At 35.2% G+C, this 19,891-nt stretch overlaps 1 protein-coding gene and 1 pseudogene across 1 annotated transcript in view; one reads left to right on the top strand and one right to left on the bottom strand.

The window, feature by feature from the left end:
• The window catches only part of CCDC88A (coiled-coil domain containing 88A), a 141,952-nt gene that overhangs the window by 85,358 nt on the left and 36,703 nt on the right, over window positions 1-19,891 (bottom strand). Inside the window, exons 6-7 of the mRNA XM_073213021.1 lie at window positions 7,583-7,666; window positions 6,210-6,350 (exon numbers count right to left, since the gene is read on the bottom strand). Coding sequence (XP_073069122.1) covers window positions 6,210-6,350; window positions 7,583-7,666 — 225 coding nt within the window. The remainder of the gene's footprint in view (window positions 1-6,209; window positions 6,351-7,582; window positions 7,667-19,891) is intronic.
• LOC118972771 (sushi repeat-containing protein SRPX pseudogene) lies at window positions 1,667-3,659 on the top strand (annotated as a pseudogene).

The raw sequence follows: 19,891 nt of genomic DNA, 5'->3' as shown, positions 1-19,891 counted from the left end.
CCAGGCTAGTCTCCTGCTTTCCTCTTACAGTACTGGTCCAATCTGCTTCCCATGTCAATGCTACTTTCATTTCTTTGTCTAAAGACCCTCTATAGGACACAAATCTCCTTCTACTTATCCTAGACCTGAACTTTAAAGGGCTATTTAACCTACATGTACTTCATTCAATCATATTCTCCTCTAATTTTCCTCTTTTTGAAAACTCTATTCTAAACTAATTTCTCAAGTTTTCTTTCAAACTTCTCAGGCAAACAGAAATTGTCTTCAATTGCAACTTCAACTGTCCTATTCCAGAATGGGTGGGAATACCACCTTGGGACCATGAAATCACAAGCCTCACTTAGTTTCTCATTACCAGGTCTTATAATGCCCTCACTGAATCATTACTTTTCTTTTTTTTAACCACTCATCACAATTCATTTCTTTATCCTTTGGATTTTTTTTTTCAGCACCTGAATCAAGGTCTGTCCAACTATTGCTTTTACAGATTCCAGTATGCCTATTAAACCACAGAGTGTGGCTTCCCAGTCCCATTTCTCTCTACAACTCCACATTCACTCGCTATTGAATAAATAGAGGTTTCTCCATGAGAGACCCATTCCCCTTTTGTGCCATGTTTCCTACTAGCATTACTCCTAAGTCAATGTATCTATCCTAAACTTTTAATCACTCAATTCCCTGCTTTTTGCCCACTCAAAAAGATTATTCTTTTACTCTAGAGTTCCTACTTAGCCTGGAACTACAATTTAGCCCTTAAGCGTCACCCTTACTTTTGAATTTAATACTATTATTCCATTCTTTGACTCTGAATCACATTGGGGAACAAAGAAAAGGGAATGAATATTTAGAGAACTTTTAGCTAGGGGATTTTCCCTTAAGAGCTCATTCAGTGTTATAATCTGCAATAGAGATATTATGTCTGTACATATAAGGAAACTGAGGTTCATACAGATTAAATAACCAAAGACACATATCTAATGGTAGTTAACAGGAATTCAAATTAAAGTTTGACTAAAACACTATGTCATTTTTCTATCATTAGTTTTTCTATTCCTGCTCCAAGGTGATAAAGAACTCTATAAGAAAAACAAAAACAAAAAAATACACAGCATTGATACAGATCATGACATCCATTTTCAAGTACGTTCTTTGTAATGCCCATCAATTGTTTTATTGGAAATCTTGCTCAATTCCTGGCAAATGTCCTTATCCAGCATAGTAGTGGGTACAAAAACAGTTGTTCATAATTATTTAACTAAATAATTCACAAAATGGAAAACTCAAGAGAAGTACTGAAGACACATAGTCCATTTGAACTTAGTTAAGTAGTGAAACAGAGATATCAAGAGCTTCCAGGTGCCAACAGAATACAAAAGAACTATGGACAGCAAACTACTTTTTAAAAATAAAAAAAGAAAGAAACTTGGTACTAAGAATTAAGAATATTCAGAAGTATTTTCAACTAAGATTACACAGTATTTTGACTTCTGATGGTGAGTTTCTTGAGCTCAAAGCTTCCAAACATTTTCAAAAAAATCTGAGAGGAAATGGTATTAAAGCATAACTTTAATTTCATAAGTCGCCTCTCGTCCTTCTGGCCCTAGACATTCTACTATCAGTTGCAAATAACATTTTCTTTCTTTAAATTCCTACAGTACTTAGACAGATGTCTCATTTGGTAATTATCACTTTAAAAATTTTATTACAGTTAATTATTTTATTAAAATAACTTCCCTATTTGATTGTAACAATCTATGCTTCTTTTTGAAAGTTAGTTTGTTGCTCCAATGCACTCTTAGTACAAGCCCTTGCAAAAAGCAGGGGCTTACTAATATATTAGAATGAACACAAAAAAGATATATCAAGGCTGAGAACAGAATTCAGGTGATGTAATAATTCTACTTAAAGCACTCATCATTAAGGAAAATAATCAAAGATATGTTTTAGGTAAAGGTGGATTTAGGCAAAGGTATTATAATGGTTAGGAACACAAGCATTGGAATTAGACTCGGCAAGTTATTTAACTTCTCTGAGTTTGAATATCCTCATCTATAAAATGGGGTTATTGCATAGAATTGATAAGATAGTATTGGATAAACTTGTAACACAAAGCTTGGCAAAAAAATAAACAGCAATAATAAAGAGATCTTAAATTTATTAAGCTCTCCTATTTGGTTCTTAATAAAAAGAGATGATTAAAAAGATACTTGTTCTACAGCAGTAAGAATAAAAAAGTGAGGAGTAATTAAAAACAGGGTGACCAAACTATACTTTCTAGATTGAAGTGAGACAATTAAGACAAAAGATCAATTAGAACAGAAAAAAAAGGGCTCTCTGTTCTAAACAGAGAAAGCATCCCCAGTGGGCAGCTTGCAGTTGCCAATACTGACTGAAAAGTGATGTCTCACTCATGCCATGCCCACAAATGTAGGGTGCTTAAGTGCATAGATGGTGCCTATTTTAACCCCAGTGTGAGACTACTATTGCTCACCAGGGTACACATTATAGGTTTGTATAGAGTATGGAATAGATCTTCAATATTTATTTGTTGAAATATATTTAAGTGGAAGCAGTCATGTGTACGGATAGGGTGGAGCTGTCGACCAGTCTCTTGTGTTCATATGGAACCTCCTAGAATCAAATGCCCAAGTGTGAAGGATGCACACTGATGCAACCAAATAAACTGACAGTCCATGTGTCCAGGGAGACTCCTGAGGGAAGAAACACATCAGACATTTTAACTGATGTTATTCTAAAAGGCATCCTCCCAGACTTGAATTTTCAAGGAGACTACAAGATCCAGTACACAGTTCATAACAGGGCCAAGAAGAGGAGCATTTGCAAGTAAGACACACTAGCAGAAACTCAACTCTCCAGAGAATGGTTACATAAAGTGCCCCAGCAACAGCCATAATTACAGACCCACCTGTGGGTCCTACTGCTACAGACCTTCTGCATTATTGGCTATGAACTACAGGGTATCCCTGACCAAGTCTGTCAGTCCAACCTGGCCTGGTCTGGCACAGAGCCCACATGTAAAGCCATGAATGTCAATCTGGGTGCCAGAATAGCAGTTTTGTGACTCCTGGATCAGTTTTATCAGAAAAGGAGAGTCCTCACGGTGTCCACACCCATAGCTGGAAACCTCTTCTGGCTGCAGCTGGGAATGCTACAAGCACAGCATGGCCTGGATCTTTGATACCTCACAGTGCTGGAGCTGGTAGGCATGTCCAGCAAGATGGGAGCAAAGACTATGCCTCCAGCACTAGTGCTACAGCTCAAATTGTTACTGCAATTTCCACTCTGCTCCTTCAGTGTGGTGCTAGAGGATAAGGACGGCACAGACAAGGAGCATAAGGTCTCCTTGGTGAACCCTATGACTCTCTTCAACGTGACTGAGGTTTTCCCCTTGAGAAAGAGGAGATGGTCCTACAAGCTGAAATGGGCCAAATCTGTAACACGCTATTTGCAACACTTGGCGGTTCCGCTTTTCTTCCTACATGGTGCTATGCACACAGAAAGGCCTTGAAAATCTTTGATATACAGATTTTTATTTATAATTTTTAAGTCTATTTTATAAGCCTTCTTTGTACTTAAAAATTAGCATAATGCTTTTTGTACTTTGAAGTGTTCCCCAAAATGATATAAATATGGTAGTTACTCTTTCTTTCCTTCTTCCATCTTTGCTGGTGTTATCAGTGTGACATATATCACTTTTTTCTATTTTGCTTTTTACATAAAATTTTTATTAATGAAATGTTTTGGAGAAAAAAGTCAAAAAAAGTTAAAGGGAAAATCTAAACACCTTGTTTCAATCCAACAGAATGATACAGAATTATATTTACATTTGTCCAATATTTTCCACAATTATCTTTAATTATCTTTTCTAATTAGTCCACTGGCAACCCAAATTGAAAAAATTTTACTCCAGAAAACTGGGTTTAAACTAGCTTTCCAGATACGTGATATGAGAATGTGACTTCTTTTTTCTTGTTAGAAAAACAAATTCATTTAAAATGTTTCTTAATCAGTCAAGATAATAGATTTTAAAAGATTTTTCATCACTCTATGTTTTTATATTTTGACACGGATCATGTAATGACAAGTATTTTGTTCACATTTCCCCAAAATAATGTCTTCCTTCACCCCACATTAATCATTTCATGTGAAGTCAATTTATACATATCTACCAGTTACATGAAATTAAAGTATAGATTTTTAGAAATAATTCCTCAGAAGTTGGAGGACACCTTATCAAAATACTTTTAATACCCTGAAATACAAATAGAAGAATGTTCTAGAGAATTGATAAAGCAGTAAAATGTACTAATATTGAAAGACTATACAGTATATTCAGTATATATATATATACAGTAAATATGATTCAAAATTCAGATTGAAAATAAAATGATCTAAGTACCTCAGAATAAGTTTAACATATACTCAGGATACTTTTTAGTTCACTCTTTTCTTTCTTCAGTCTCAATGTCTTAGATTTTTTTTTAAATTTAGTTGTTCTAAAATATTTACTTATTTCCTATATTTTTTCTCTTTAAATGTCCGAATAAAACTGAAAATCTTATCAGAAATGAATACACTGTATAGCAACACAGAGTTTTGGTTCAGAAAATAAAAATCTTTAGGAATTTCTTTGATGTAGTCTTTCGTTAGTCCCACGAGTGATCAAATTTTCTATAAATAAGCTCAAAACTGCCTCTCCCATGAAAATGGAACATCTGATCAAAGCAACACATTCTCCTGAAAGGCAGAGTACGTTGGACAGCTATTAAGAAAACATTGCTCACCATCATCTGCAACAAAGTCTAGACTCCTCTAAAAATTATAAGCTGCTTTCAGAGTTTGCGGGCAAAAAAATCTGTGTAATTTTGTTCTCTTTAAAAAGCAAAGTACTCTCTGGGAATGTAAACTAGTTCAACCATTGTGGAAAGCAGTATGGAGGTTCCTCAAAAAGCTCAAAATAGAAATACCATTTGACCCAGGAATTCCACTTCTAGGAATTTACCCTAAGAATGTAACAGCCCAGTTTGAAAAAGACTGATGCACCCCTATGTTTATCAAAGCACTATTTACAATAGCCAAGAAATGGAAGCAAAGTAAGTGTCCATCAGTAGATGAATGGATAAAGAAGATGTGGTACATATACACAATGGAATATTGTTCAGCCGTAAGAAGAAAACGAATCCTACCATTTGCAACAACATGGATGGAGCTAGAGGGTATTATGCTCAGTGAAATAAGCCAGGCAGAGAAAGACAAGTACCAAATGATTTCACTCATATGTGGAGTAAAGGAACAAAGAAAAAACTGAAGAAACAAAACAGCAGCAGAATCACAAAACCCAAGAATGGACTAACAGTTACCAAAGGGAAAGGAACTGGGGAGGATGGGTGGGAAGGGAGGGATAAGTGGGGAGAAAAAAGAAAGAGAGCATTACGATTAGCATGTATAATGTGGGAGGGGGGCACAGGGAGGGCTGTGCAGCACAAAGACAAGTAGTGATTCTACAGCATCTTACTACGCTGATGGACAGTGACTGTAATGGGGTTTGTGGGGGGTACTTGGTGATGGGGGGAGTCTAGTAAACATAACGTTCCTCATGTAATTGTAGATTAATGATACCAAAATAAATAAATACATCTAAGAAAAATAAAAGCAAAGTACTCTCTTAAAGGAGGGTATAGTAATTTTTTTTTAAGAAATCACACTTCATTATACTGACTACAGAAATTTGAAATATTTTGTGGGACATTTTATTCAGAACACCTGTTATGCTCCTTTCATTCACACTTACTTTTCTAAACTCAAAATGTGGCAATAAAACCAAGATAACTTTAAGTTGATTCTTATGCTTCAAGGCAATGATTTTTCCACTTATATCAATAATATTTTCAGTTTCACATTTTTGTACTACTGCCAGAGCTATGGAGTTGACTGAAAAAACATACAGGATGAAAATCAGAATAACAATTTAAAAGGAAGGAGAAAAGAAAACCTAATTGCAATCTGCTTACTAGCAATTTGGGGATTTTATACATCCTTTCTAGTTCCTGTGTTGCACAAAAAAAGATATACAGTACTTTATTACTGTCCCTAAGCAACAGAGTATCAATTCTAAAAACTCTCTGAAGCTACTTTTTTCCTTTTTTGGAAAGCAAACTTTCATAATATACTGAAAGAAATCCACAAACCTCTGAATGTTCATCTCTTTCATCTATAAGTCTTTTAAGATGCAATGCCATATTTTTTAAGAGTGGCTCTATTTCCTCCTGAGACATATCAGTCCCTTCCATCCACTGAAGATCAAACACATTCTCCTGATTATGGGTTACCTTTAGGAAAGCAAACCAATTAAACAATTAAAAAATGGCTAATACTTAAAAACTGGTTTCATTTTAGTACAATATTTGTTGAGATATATAATATTCATATTTATATAATAAAATTCATACTTATATATTAAAATATGAAAAAGATTTTTAAGAACGGAAAAGCTATGTAAGTAAAATACTTATTTCTTATTTTCCATTTCTCACCATGATTCTAATATTTTCCTTTAACTTTTATAATAAACAGAAAGAATATCATTTTCAAGAATAGTGGCAAATTTCATAACTTGCAATACTTAGCATTTATTCAAAATAAAATACAAACCACAAAGCTAGCATAAACCAACATATATGTGTATGTATATATATACATACACATATATAAACCAATACCAATAAAACTATATTTTATAGAGTACTAATATGCTTACTGTTGACAACAATATTACAGACAAGAAAGCTGTGCTCTGTGAATGTTAACTTGAGAAAAGATGATAGATGGAATACAAAGTCATTTAGATAATATTTTTAAACATTACCATTTATTTTCACCATTTAAAATTTTGCTCCTCTCCCTTTTCAGTTCTTTTTCTACTTAACATGGAAAATCTCATATGCTCTAGTTCTAAAGTCTTGTTAAGCATGCAAGATTAAAAGCCTATCACTAGATAGAAGCAGAAATGGCAGCTTTTAAAATCAATCTTAACAAATAAATTATCTTAACTTTAATTATTTGACATTGCACAGTATGTCCTACATTTAAGTTTTATATGGATACTACAAATCACTAAGGAATTTATTATTCAAGTAATATTTTCAACAAAAATTATGCTGAATACTCATTCAAAAGAAAATCACTGGAAGAACCTAATACTAAGGTTATTATCTAACCTTACCTCACTTTAGTTTTGAATTACAGGAAGTGATCCACTTTCTGCTGCTTCCATTTACTACACTACTCACTCTACGCTAACAAAGACATATACTTCATCAAATTAACACTTTGTGCCTATGTCCCTACCACAGTATATCTGTAGTTAAGCACTGTGCCATATATAAGATAATTCATTTAAGAAACTATTTCTGACAAGAAGAAAACAATATGCCTAAAAGCAGGGTTCATCAGTATTTGACCTTCATGTGTTCATGCTTATTCTTTGAGTATTTGGGGACATATTCAAATACACCACAGGCTTCATAAAAAGTACATAAAAATTGTATGCAGGTTATATTACCTCTTGAATATGTGCAGCAACTGCTGCTTTTGTGTCAAAATTTAAGCCTTGAATTTTTTCGATAAATTCTTCTTTTTTCTGACACTAAAAGAAATGAATAAAACCATCATTCACATTTAACAGGTAAAGTCCTTGATATGCTTTAACTAAAATTCATCAGGTCAGAAAGCCTGGCTATGTTTTGAACAGTAAAATGAGGGTTTGTTTTACTTTGTATTTAAATGGTCTCTAATATACTTACCTAATAAAAAGATAAGAATTCAGAAATATTTATTTAAAAAGCAAGGCACTGAAAATCCATACTATTTTTATGCTGGGAAGTTCTAAAGTGGGAAACCATTACACAACCTATCTGAGGTCAATACAGTATTATTATTATGCTAACTTTACAAACAGAAGTAAAGAATCAAGAACTTGTTTCAGGGAGGGTGGGTTACTGCCAAAAAACACAGTGAGTCAGTGGCAGAATTCGGAATACAGCCAAAATGCTCAGTCTTTGGCTATCATCAAACAACACATCCTTTCTTCTTGGAAAAAAAATTTAAGCAATTTTTATTTTAAGCTTACAATTCATTCTCACATCTTCATTTTATCAATCTTAATAAAAGACCTACTTCTGAGGCCCAGTTCAACATTTATAAGGTAATACAACAAATGTTTAATTTGTTTCTACCATTACATAAAGTTACCAGGGGCAAAATTTAAGAATGCATATATAAGTTACACATATATCAAGCAGAATAAAGGCAGCATTCTTTATTTTGTAACTTTTAGAAAGCTTTGCATAAATTAAAAATATTACAATGCAAATATAATCCCTTTCTTTCCCCACATCTCTTCCACTGCAATCCAACTGCTAGTTAACTGTATTCCTGCAGTTACCAAATGAGAAGTGCATACAAGACAGCATTGCCTTGTCAAGTTTAGCTGCATCTCCTGAGCCAATTTCTGAACTACTAGTGAAGACAATATATTCAAAAAAGAAAAACTGGCTCTCTGATCAAGAAATTTAGCAAGGTTCTGATTTATACTCTACACATTACATCAAATCATAACATTCTGTTTCTATTGCCATACAATTCAGCTTAGTCAATCACATTCCCTCCCATCAGTGCAAAAAGTCCTATATCTATGGGTTACAATTATTAGGATGATATAATAATACTTAAAATTGAGTTACTGGGAATGTACATTTCCCAGCTGTGACTAGAAAGTCAGAAGTTTGGAGCAAATGGGATGAAAATTATGGATTTTTAAAACAAGAATTTTTTTTGTCCAGTAAATAATATTTGACAGGCCTAATGAAAATAATTAAGAATGACTTTCTGATAGTACATTTCTGATAGAACTAACTTTTTAGGTATGATACTCCAATTTTTAAATTTAATGCTTCCAAAAATGTTAACCTATGCATAGTTTCTAAGCCAATGAGTATATAAAATGGCATGGTTAAGACTGAATCATTGAAGGGTCCTCCAATTCAACTGTCATATCTTTGACTTCAGTTTAAACTAAACACATATAACTTCCCTTTTCTAAGCCCCAGAGCCATTGTTTCTTTACTTAAACTATCTTTAGGAGCTCAACCTCTAACACACTATCAACAGAAATCAGAATTCTTCCTTTACCCTAAAAATACCCACAATTTCTACTAAACTTCATCTTTATTCAAACTGTAAATGTTTTAAATGTTGTAAGAATTCTGAAAATGCTTTATAAATAGGTTTTCTTAAAGAATACAGAATGAAGTTTATAGGATCCTGAAGGATATAAAAAAGAAAGACTATTAAAAGATGGAAAAGAGAATGAGAGAAGATTCAAGCTCTGAAGTTAAATCATCAGACCACATGTTTTATACCAGTGTTGTCACATACTGTAATTACTAGCTACATGTGGCTACTGAGTTTTAAAATGTAGCTAGTGCTACATTTCTGAGAAATTGAATTTTAATTTTATTCAAATGTGGATAATTTTAATTTAAATAGCTACATGTTCAGTGGCTATTGTACAAACAAGCCTAGCTCAAGAGCATAAAAAAGTCTGGTGTTAAAAAAAGGCATAAAAGTAGTTTCACTTTCAGCTATAAAGACTCTGGTGAAGACTGAATAATCATCAGCACATTTTTTTCATTTAAAAGTAAGCTTGGGAGCCAAGATGGTGGTGTGAGTAGAGCAGTGGAAATCTCCTCCCAAAACCATATATATTTTTGAAAATACAACAAATACAACTATTCCTAAAAGAGAGACCAGAAGATACAGGACAATAGCCAGGCTACATCTACACCTGCGAGAACCCAGCGTCTCGCAAGGGGGGTAAGATACAAGCTGCAGCCCAGTGGGACCCAAGCGCCCCTCACACCAGCTCCAAGTGGGAGGAGAGGAGTCGGAGCGGGGAGGAAGAGGGAGCCCAGGACTGCTAAATACCCAGCCCTAGCCATCCGCACCAAGAGAGCAGACACATAGTGCATGGAGTGCTAGAACCTATGGAACCGGGACAGAAAGACCTGTGAGGGGGTCCTCACAGCCAGTGCCCCTGGGACAAAAGAAAAGCAAGTGCCCTTTGAAAATCTTAAAGGGACAGGGGCCTCACGGCTGGACGGAAGCACCCCGGCACAATCAGCTCAGTAACTGGGAATCCTGGGGAACACCAGGCGCCCCCAACCCCCTCGGTGGCAGTGCAGCTCGGAGGCCACTCATGGTGATAAACAGCCTCCCATCCGTTCCCCCTCTGGCGTGACTCTGCCAGAGCGGCAGTAGCCATGCCCACAGCAACTGGGCAGATCTTCTTCCACAGTGCTGGGCAAGAAACAGACACACCATCTGCGCGCAGCTGCCCAGCACAAGCCGCTAGGGGTTGCTGTTCTCCCAGGAGAGGAAGGCTACAACTAGCAAGAAGGTACGTTCGACACATGCATCAGCTCCCCACAAATACCTCTATCACCATGAAAAGACAGAAGAATTTGATCCAGACCAAAATCACAGAGTCAACCCCTGAGGAGATAGACCTAACCAATCTTCCTGAAAAAAATTCAAAATAAAGGTCATAACCATGCTGATACATCGTCAGAGAAATATGCAAGAGCTAAGGGATGAAGTCTGGAAGGAGATTACAGAAATGAAACAATCTCTGGAAGGACTTAAGAGCAGACTGGATGAGGTGCAAGAGGCTGTTAATGGATTAGAAATCAGAGAACAGGAACACAGAGAAACTGACACAGAGAGAGAAAAGGATCTCCAGGAATTAAACAGTATTAAGAGAACTGTGTGACCAATCCAAAAGGAACAATATTCTCATTATAGGGGTACCACAAGAAGAAGAGAGAGAAAAAGGGATAGAAAGTGTATTTGAAGAAATAATTGGTGAAAACTTCCCCAAACTGGGGGAGGAAATAGTCACTCAGACCACACAAGCCCACAGAACTCCCAACAGAAGTAACCCAAGGAGGAAAACACCAAGACACATAATAATTAAAATGGCAAAGATCAACGAAAAGGACAGAGTTTTAAAGGCAGCTAGAGAGAGGGAAAAGGTCACCTACAAAAGAAAACCCACGAGGCTATCATCAGACTTCTCAAAAGAAACCTTACAGGCCAGAAGAGAATGGCATGGTATATTTAATGCAAAGAAAAAGAAGGGCCTTGAATTAAGAATACTGTATCCAGCACGATTATCATTTAAATATGAAGGAGGGATTAAACAACTCCCAGACAAGCAAAAGTTGAGAGAATTTGCTTCCCACAAACTACCTCTACAGGGTATTTTAGAGGGACTGCTCTAGATGGGAGCACTCCTAAGACAAAATAGATGTCACCAGACAAAATAAAATCACAGCAAAGAAAGCAGAACAACCAAATACGAACTAAAGGCAAAGAATAAAAAAGCAGTCAAAGGAAACCAAAAAGAGCACAGAATAAAACAACCAACATAGAAAGAATGGAGGAGGAGGAGGAATAGGAAGGGAGAGAAATAAACCATCACCAGACAGTGTTTATAATAGCTCAATAAGCGAGCTAAGTTAGACAGTAACATACTAAAGAAGCTAACCTTGAACCTTTGGTAACCACGAATCTAAAGCCTGCAATGGCAATAAGTACACATCTTTCAATAATCACCCTAAATGTAAATGGACTGAATACACCAATTAAAAGACACAGAGTAATAGAATGGATAAAAAAGCAAGACTCATCTATAAGCTGCTTACAAGAGACTCACCTCAAACCCGAAGACATACACAGACTTAAAGTCAAGGGATGGAAAAAGATATTTCATGCAAACAACAGAGAGGAAAAAGCAGGTGTTGCAGTACTAGTATCAGACAAAATAGACTTCAAAACAAAGAAAGTAACAAGATAAAGAAGGACATTACATACTGTAAAGGGCTCAGTTGAACAAGAGGATATAACCATTATAAATATATGCACCAACACAGGAGCACCAGCATATGTGAAACAAATACTAACAGAACTAAAGGAGGAAATAGAATGCAATGCATTCATTTTAGGAGACTTCAACATGCCACTCACTCCAAAGGACAGATCCACTGGACAGAAAATAAGTAAGGACACAGAGTCAATGAACAATACCCTAGAACAGATGGACATAATAGACATCTATAGAACTCTACATCCAAAAGCAACAGGGTACACATTCTTCTCAAGTGCACATGGAACATTCTCCAGAATAGACCACATACTAGGCCACAAAAAGAGCCTCAGTAAATTCAAAACGATTGAAATTCTACCAACCAACTTCTCAGACCACAGAGGTATAAAACTAGAACTAAATTGTACAAAGAAAGCAAAAAGGCCCAGAAACACATGGAGGCTTAACAAAATGCTTCTAAATAATCAATGGATCAATGAACAAATCAAAATAGAGATCAAGGAATATATAGAAACAAATGACAATAACAACACAAAGCCCCAACTTCTGTGGGATGCAGCAAAAGCAGTCTTAAGAGGAAAGTATATAGCGATCCAGGCACACCTGAAGAAGGAAGAACAATCCCAAATGAATAGTCTAACATCACAACTATCGAAACTGGAAAAAGAAGAACAAATGAGGCCTAAAGTCAGCAGAAGGAGGGACATAATAAAGATCAGAAAAGAAATAAATAAAATTGAGAATAAAAAAATAGAAAAAATCAATGAAACCAAGAGCTGGTTCTTTGACAAAATAAACAAAATACAAAAGCCCTTAGCCAGACTTATTAAGAGAAAAAGAGAATCAACACACATCAACAGAATCAAAAACGAGTAAGGAAAAATCATGACGGACCCCACAGAATTACAAAGAATTATTAGAGAATACTATGAAACTATATATACTAACAAGCTGGAAAACCTAGAAGAAATGGACAACTTCCTAGAAAAAAAAAAAGGACAACCTTCCAAGACTGACCAAGGAAGAAACAGAAAATCTAAACAGACCATTTCCCAACAATAAAATTGAAGTGGTAATCAAAACACTACCCAAGCGCATGAATCCCAGGCCAGATGGATTTACCGCTGAATGTTATCAGACATACAAAGAAGACATAATACCCATTCTCCTTAAAGTTTTTCAAAAAATAGAAGAGTAGTGAATACTCCCAAACTTATTCTATGAAACCAGCATCACCCTAATACCAAACCAGGCAAAGACCCCACCAAAAAAGAAAATTACAGACCAATATCCCTGATGAACACTGAGGCAAAAATACTCAACAAAATTTAGCAAACCTAATTCAAAAATACATCAAAAGGATCATATACCATGATCAAGTGGGATTCACCTCAGGGATGCAAGGATGCTACAACATTCAAAAATACATCAACATCATCCACCACATAAACAAAAAAGAAGTACAAAAACCACATGATCATCTCCACAGATGCTAAAAAGCATTCAACAAAATTCAACATCCTTTCATAAAAACTCTCAACAAAATGGGTACACAAGGCAAGTACCTCAACATAATAAAGACCATAGATAACCCACAGCCAACATCATACTTAACAGCGAGAAGCTGAAAGCTTTTCCTCTAAGATTGGGAACAAGGCAGGGATGACCACTCTCCCCACAGTTATTCAACATAGTACTGGAGGTCCTAGCCATGGCAATTAGACAAAATAAAGAAATACAAGGAATCCAGATTGGTACAGAATAAGTCAAACTGTCACTGTTTGCAGATGACATGATACTGTACATAAGAAAACCTAAGGACTCCACTCCAAACTACTAGAACTAATATCAGAATTCAGCAAAGTTGCAGGATACAAAATTAACACACAGAAATCTGTGGCTTTCCTATACACTAACAATGAACTAACAGAAAGAGAAATCAGGAAAACAATTCCATTCACAACTGCATCAAAAAGAATAAAATACCTAGGAATAAACCTAATCAAGGAAGTGAAAGACCTATACACTGAAAACTACAAGATACTCTTAAGAGAAATTAAAGAGGACACTAACAAATGGTAACTCATCCCATGGTCTTGGCTAGGAAGAGTTAATATCATCAAAATGGCCATCCTGCCCAAAACAATATACAGATTTGATGCAATCCCTATCAAATTACCAACAGCATTCTTCAACGAACTGGAACAAATAGTTTAAAAATTCATATGGTAACACCAAAGACCCCGAATAGCCAAAGCAATCCTGAGAAGGAAGAATAAAGTGAGGGGGGGTGGAATCTCACTCCCCAACTTCAAGCTCTACTACAAAGCCATAGTAATCAAGACAATTTAGTACTGACACAAGAACAGAGCCACAGACCAGTGGAACATAACAGTCTTCAGACATTAACCCAAACATATATGGTTAATTAATGTACGATAAAGGAGCCATGGACATACAATGGGGAAAAAACAGTCTCTTCAACGGATGGTGCTGGCAAAACTGGACAGCTACGTGTAAGAGAATGATACTGGATCACTGTCTAACCCCATACACAAAAGTAAAGTCAAAATGGATCAAAGACCTGAATGTAAGTCATGAAACCATAAAACTCTTAGAAATAAACCTAGGCAAAAAATTTCTTGGACATACACATGAGCAACTTCTTCATGAACATATCTCCCCGGACAAGGGAAACAAAAGCAAAAATGAACAAGTGAAGCTGTTCATTTCAAGCTGAAAAGCTTCTGTACAGCAAAGGACACCATCAATAGAACAAAAAGGCATACTACAGTATGGGAGAATATATTCATAAATGACAGATTCGATAAAGGGTTGACATCCAAAATATATAAAGAGCTCACGCACCTCAACAAACAAAAAGCAAATAATCCTATTAAAAAATGGGTAGAGGAGCTGAACAGACAGTTCTTCAAAGAAGAAATTCAGATGGCCAACAGACACATGAAAAGATGCTCCACATCGCTAGTTATCAGAGAAATGCAAATTAAAACCACAATGAGATATCATCTCACACCAGTAAGGATGGCTACCATCCAAAAGACAAACAACAACAAATGTTGGCGAGGTTGTGGAGAAAGGGGAACCCTCCTACACTGCTGGTGGGAATGTAAATTAGTTCAACCATTGTGGAAAGCAGTATGGACGTTCCTCAAAATGCTCAAAATAGAAATACCATTTGACCCAGGAATTCCACTTCTAGGAATTTACACTAAGAATGCAGCACTCCAATTTGAAAATGACTGATGCACCCCTATGTTTATTGCAGCACTATTTACAATAGCCAAGATATGGAAGCAACCTAAATGTCCATCAGTAGATGAATGGATAAAGAAGATGTGGTACATATACACAATGGAATATTATTCAGCCATAAGAAAAAAACAGATCCTACCATTCGCAACAACATGGATGGAGCTAGAGGGTATTATGCTCAGTGAAATAAGCCAGGTGGAGAAAGACAAGTACCAAATGATTTCACTCATATGTGAAGTATAAGAACAAAGAAAAACTGAAGGAACAAAACAGCAGCAGAATCACAGAACCCAAGAATGGACTAACAGTTACCACAGGGAAGGGGACTGGGGAGGATGGGAGGGAAGGGAGGGATAAGGGTGGGGAAAAAGAAAGGGGGTATTACGATTAGCATGTATAATGTGGGGTGGACATGGGGAGGGTTGTGCAACACAGAGAAGACAAGTAGTGATTCTATAACATCTTACTACACTGATGGACAGTGACTGTAATGGGGTTTGTGGGGGGGACTTGGTGAAGGGGGGACCCTAGTACGCATAATGTTCTTCATGTAATTGTAGATTAATGATAATCAAAAAAAAAGTAAACTCTATTTTGTCTGTATATAAAGCTCTTAAAGGGTTATGAGCACTAAAGTTACTTCTAACTCTATTACAGTAATGGTTTCCTAAGCCTGCAAAATACCATGTTATTCCAAGAATATGATATGGACACTGGAATACAGGAAAAGTACAGAAAAGTTATTTGGGTGGCAAGGTGCAGGAAGGAGAATTGCATTAACCCTAAAATTAAATTTCTTCCAGCAGAAAGTTTAAGTTCTTAATACATTATTCCTCAAATTCCTCATATTCACTTGGTACTCTCAGTGCTTTCACTTCTTAAAGAAGACAGGCTTATACAGAAAAATTATACTAAAATAGAGGAAGGAATACCTAAAACAGGATACTCAAAATAATAAAGCGAGGAATACATTATAGGGCTTTCAATAATAAAAACACCATTCACTAAACAGATCATAGTTCTACCTAAGTAACACTAAAAATAAGCCACAATAAAGGAAATACAGAGAAATTAAAATTGTCTCCTTAAAAGATGGCTATTACAAAAAAAAAAAAAAAAACAGAAAATAATAAATGTTGGAGAGGATGTGGAGAAACTGGAACCCTTGTGTATTGGTGGGAATATGAAGTGGTACAGATACTATGGAAAACAGTAGCAGTTGCTAAAAAATTACAAACAGAACTACCATATGATACAGCAGTTCCCATTTTGAATACATACCAAAAGAATAGAAAGCAGGAACTTGTGCTATTTGTGTACCCATGTTCATAGCAGCATTATTCACAGTAGCCCAAAAATAGAAGCAACCCAAGTGTCCATCAATGGATGAATGGAAAAACAAAATGTGGTATATATGCACAATGGAATATTATTTACTCTTGAAAAGGAAATTATGACACATTTTATAAATTGAGTGAATCTTAAGGAGATTATACTAATTGTCCATTTACAAAAGGACAGATAGTATATGATTCCACTTATGTGAGGTCCTAGAGTAATCAAATTCATAGAGACAGAAAGTGGAATGGTGGCTGTTAAAGGCAGGGAGCAAAAGGGATGGGGAGTTACTATTCAGTAGGTATAGAATTTCAGTTTTGGAAGAAAAGAAAGTTCTGTTGATGGATAGTGATGATGGTTGCACGACACTGTGAATGTACTTAGTGCTAGTGAACTGTAAATATTGGTTAAAATGGTAATTTTATGTTATGTATATTTTTCCATGACCAAAAAAATAATAAAAAATTGAAAAATATCAGCAAATAAATTACCTCTGTAAGTTAAGCTACATTTGTTATTTTCACATATTCTTGGAAAAAGAAATGCCTCAACTAGAAGTTATAGATTGTTTTATCTCCCCAAAATGTAATACAATAATTAGTATTTCAAAATGCTAATTTTTAAGATGCTTTACAGAAAACTGACAGGAAAACAATAGATTGTAGCCCTCAAGCTGACCAAGTTCAAAACTGGTTTTTGGAATCAAATACTAATGTTAGAATTGCTTGTGAGGGCATACATTAAGGTCAAAATTTTAATTTCAACCACATTTGACACTCAGTTACTTTCAAGCACTAATGGAACCTGGCCAAAGTCCAAAATAAATATTTTTGGATACTGAATAGCCACAGGTTATTTGCAGATATAAAACCTAAGTTCTGCTGAAAAGGGGTGAATTCCAAGACATGGTCTCGGAAGAGAAATCTCCAAACAACATACACTACAAAATTTTTCCTTTTGTGTGGGAATCTCAAGTGCCTCATAGTGGGGATACAGGGCCATACATCTCTGAAAATTCTAGCTGATGCTCAGAAGTGGTTCAGGAGACTTGTGTTACCCACTAAAAAAGATTCTGGAGGGAACTGACTGGTTTATCCCACCAATAATGAAAATACCCAAGCACTGGTCTTGAACAGTTTTCTTCATATTCAAAGTTATTCCTATGGCTTACATATATATGTATTTATATATAAAAGTCTTAATTATAATTTATTCTGTAAGGTAAGATATTTGGATAGTGGCTAGTGTTACTGTTTTTGAATGCTACTTCCCCTTAAGAATTTCATAATTTTTTATTCAAAAGAAAAACCCAGAGCCCACTGAATTCTTGGACTATAGTATCAAATCAGCAAACTTTAAACTTATTATTTCTACTTACAAATCACAAGTATAATAGATAAAGCAGACCTTAATGTGAAAAAACATTTATGCCATTTATACATTATACTAAATATTAGAACTTTAACCTATTCAACTACTAGATGAACTGATTTTCCATAATAGAGATTATGTTCTAGAAAGTGTTCAAGCAATACTTTCAACTGATTGGTTTTCTAAATAGTTTCTGGTCCTAAAATACATTTTGTTTTTCAGTATCAACAAAGATTTATTTTAATTGTTCATATAGTTAGAGCTGAAGGCTAGCAATAGATTTTGTTGTTACACATTTAATGTCCTTAGCATTAGTAGCTCCCAAATATCTGTAGGATGAAATCCAAACTCTATTTTAATATGGCAAATCCAGTCCTTTGTGACCCAATCCCTGCCACCCCTCTAGTCTAATCTCTTGCCATTCTCCCCAATGCATGTTTCATTCCAACCATACGTGATGGTCCCTAACAAGTTGTTTATCTCAATATCTTTGCTCTCACATCAAATATTACCTCCTGAGAGAGGCATTCCCTTACACTACAAGCAGACTTAAGAAAATATTCCTTCTGTGTACCAATATATCTTGCATTATGGTAATTATTACCGTGTATTGTTTATTGTTTAGTCTGTCTCTAAAATTTAAAGTCCCTGAGATTTGTATTTAAAAAAAAAATCTCCGTCCCTGTTCTTAACTACAGCATCTGGTACATAGTGTACATCTGGGAAAAAAAACAACCAAATCATTAACAATTTTAAAATACAGAAAGAAAAAATACAGTATTTTTTTCAAAATTGGATCCTTCCTTCCTTACTTCTTGGTAGATCTGACATTTTGGCACAACAGATGCATCTCAAGAGCTTTCAAGTGAAAAAAAAAAAGAATTCTGCCATGACTGCAAATACATAAGATATATACTATGACTGGTTTACATCATTTCACATCAAAGACGAAGGTCTGACAACCCTGCCACCTCCTCATTTCTATAGAAACTGAATGATGCTGACACAGGGTAAGATTAGAATGATGGTCTCCTTGAGTCTTTGCTTTGTTTTTTACAACTGGTAAAATCTATCCTTACTATGGAAAATGAACTTCCTTGTATTTATTCTTTCTATATTTTCAAATGCGTTTGCTACTTTGAGTCCTAGACATCTTCCAAACATAGTGCTACAAATTACTCTTCACTGACTCCACTCATACTTCTGAAGTCACACTTTCATGTGGCTGATGCATTTCACTTAGTGGCTCTTTAAACTATTCTCAAGTTTAGGAAAAAAATTATAAACCTAATGAACTCCTTCCGTCAACCTTAAAACCTACCTTCACACTGCCCTGCTCTCTCTAAACATCTTAAAATTGCCTTTATTTTCTAGGTTACTTTATTTACGTCACACCAATGCATATTTACATAATTATTTTACACAATTTTCCCACTCTGTGCCTTCTCTCATACCTTAATATACCCAAATATTCTTCTTCCTTTCTCCAATGACCATTTGAAATAACAACTACCTAACAAGCCTTTCCCAGCTAAGTGAGTCTAAAGCACAGGTAATCATAATCAGCTAATAAATTAATAGAAAAAATAAGAATACTTTAACATCACTAGAAAATCTTCTTGTTTTAATTACATGCTGACACTAATGTAAACTATTTTAGAAAGTGGGCTCCTTACAAGAGTAAATCTATGCACATGTAGTTCTGTGCATTAATAAAAAGGAATGTATATATCTGACATTATAATTGATGATTTCTAGAATGGCTATTACGTAGTTTTAAGAAAAATTTTCCCATCAGATAGAGGTGCTTTATTTCACTAGTAAAGTAAAATGAAGGGAGTTGTTTTAAAACATATGCATCAATAGTTATTCAAATGTCAAAAATTATTTGTAAATTTCTTTAGGAAATCACTGGTAGAACTAGAAGAGACTTCTGGTTTA

This window comes from Manis javanica, chromosome 1 (genome assembly GCF_040802235.1).
Source record: "Manis javanica isolate MJ-LG chromosome 1, MJ_LKY, whole genome shotgun sequence".
In the NCBI taxonomy this organism is placed as follows: domain Eukaryota; kingdom Metazoa; phylum Chordata; class Mammalia; order Pholidota; family Manidae; genus Manis; species Manis javanica.
This window is presented reverse-complemented; position numbering and strand designations above follow the sequence as displayed.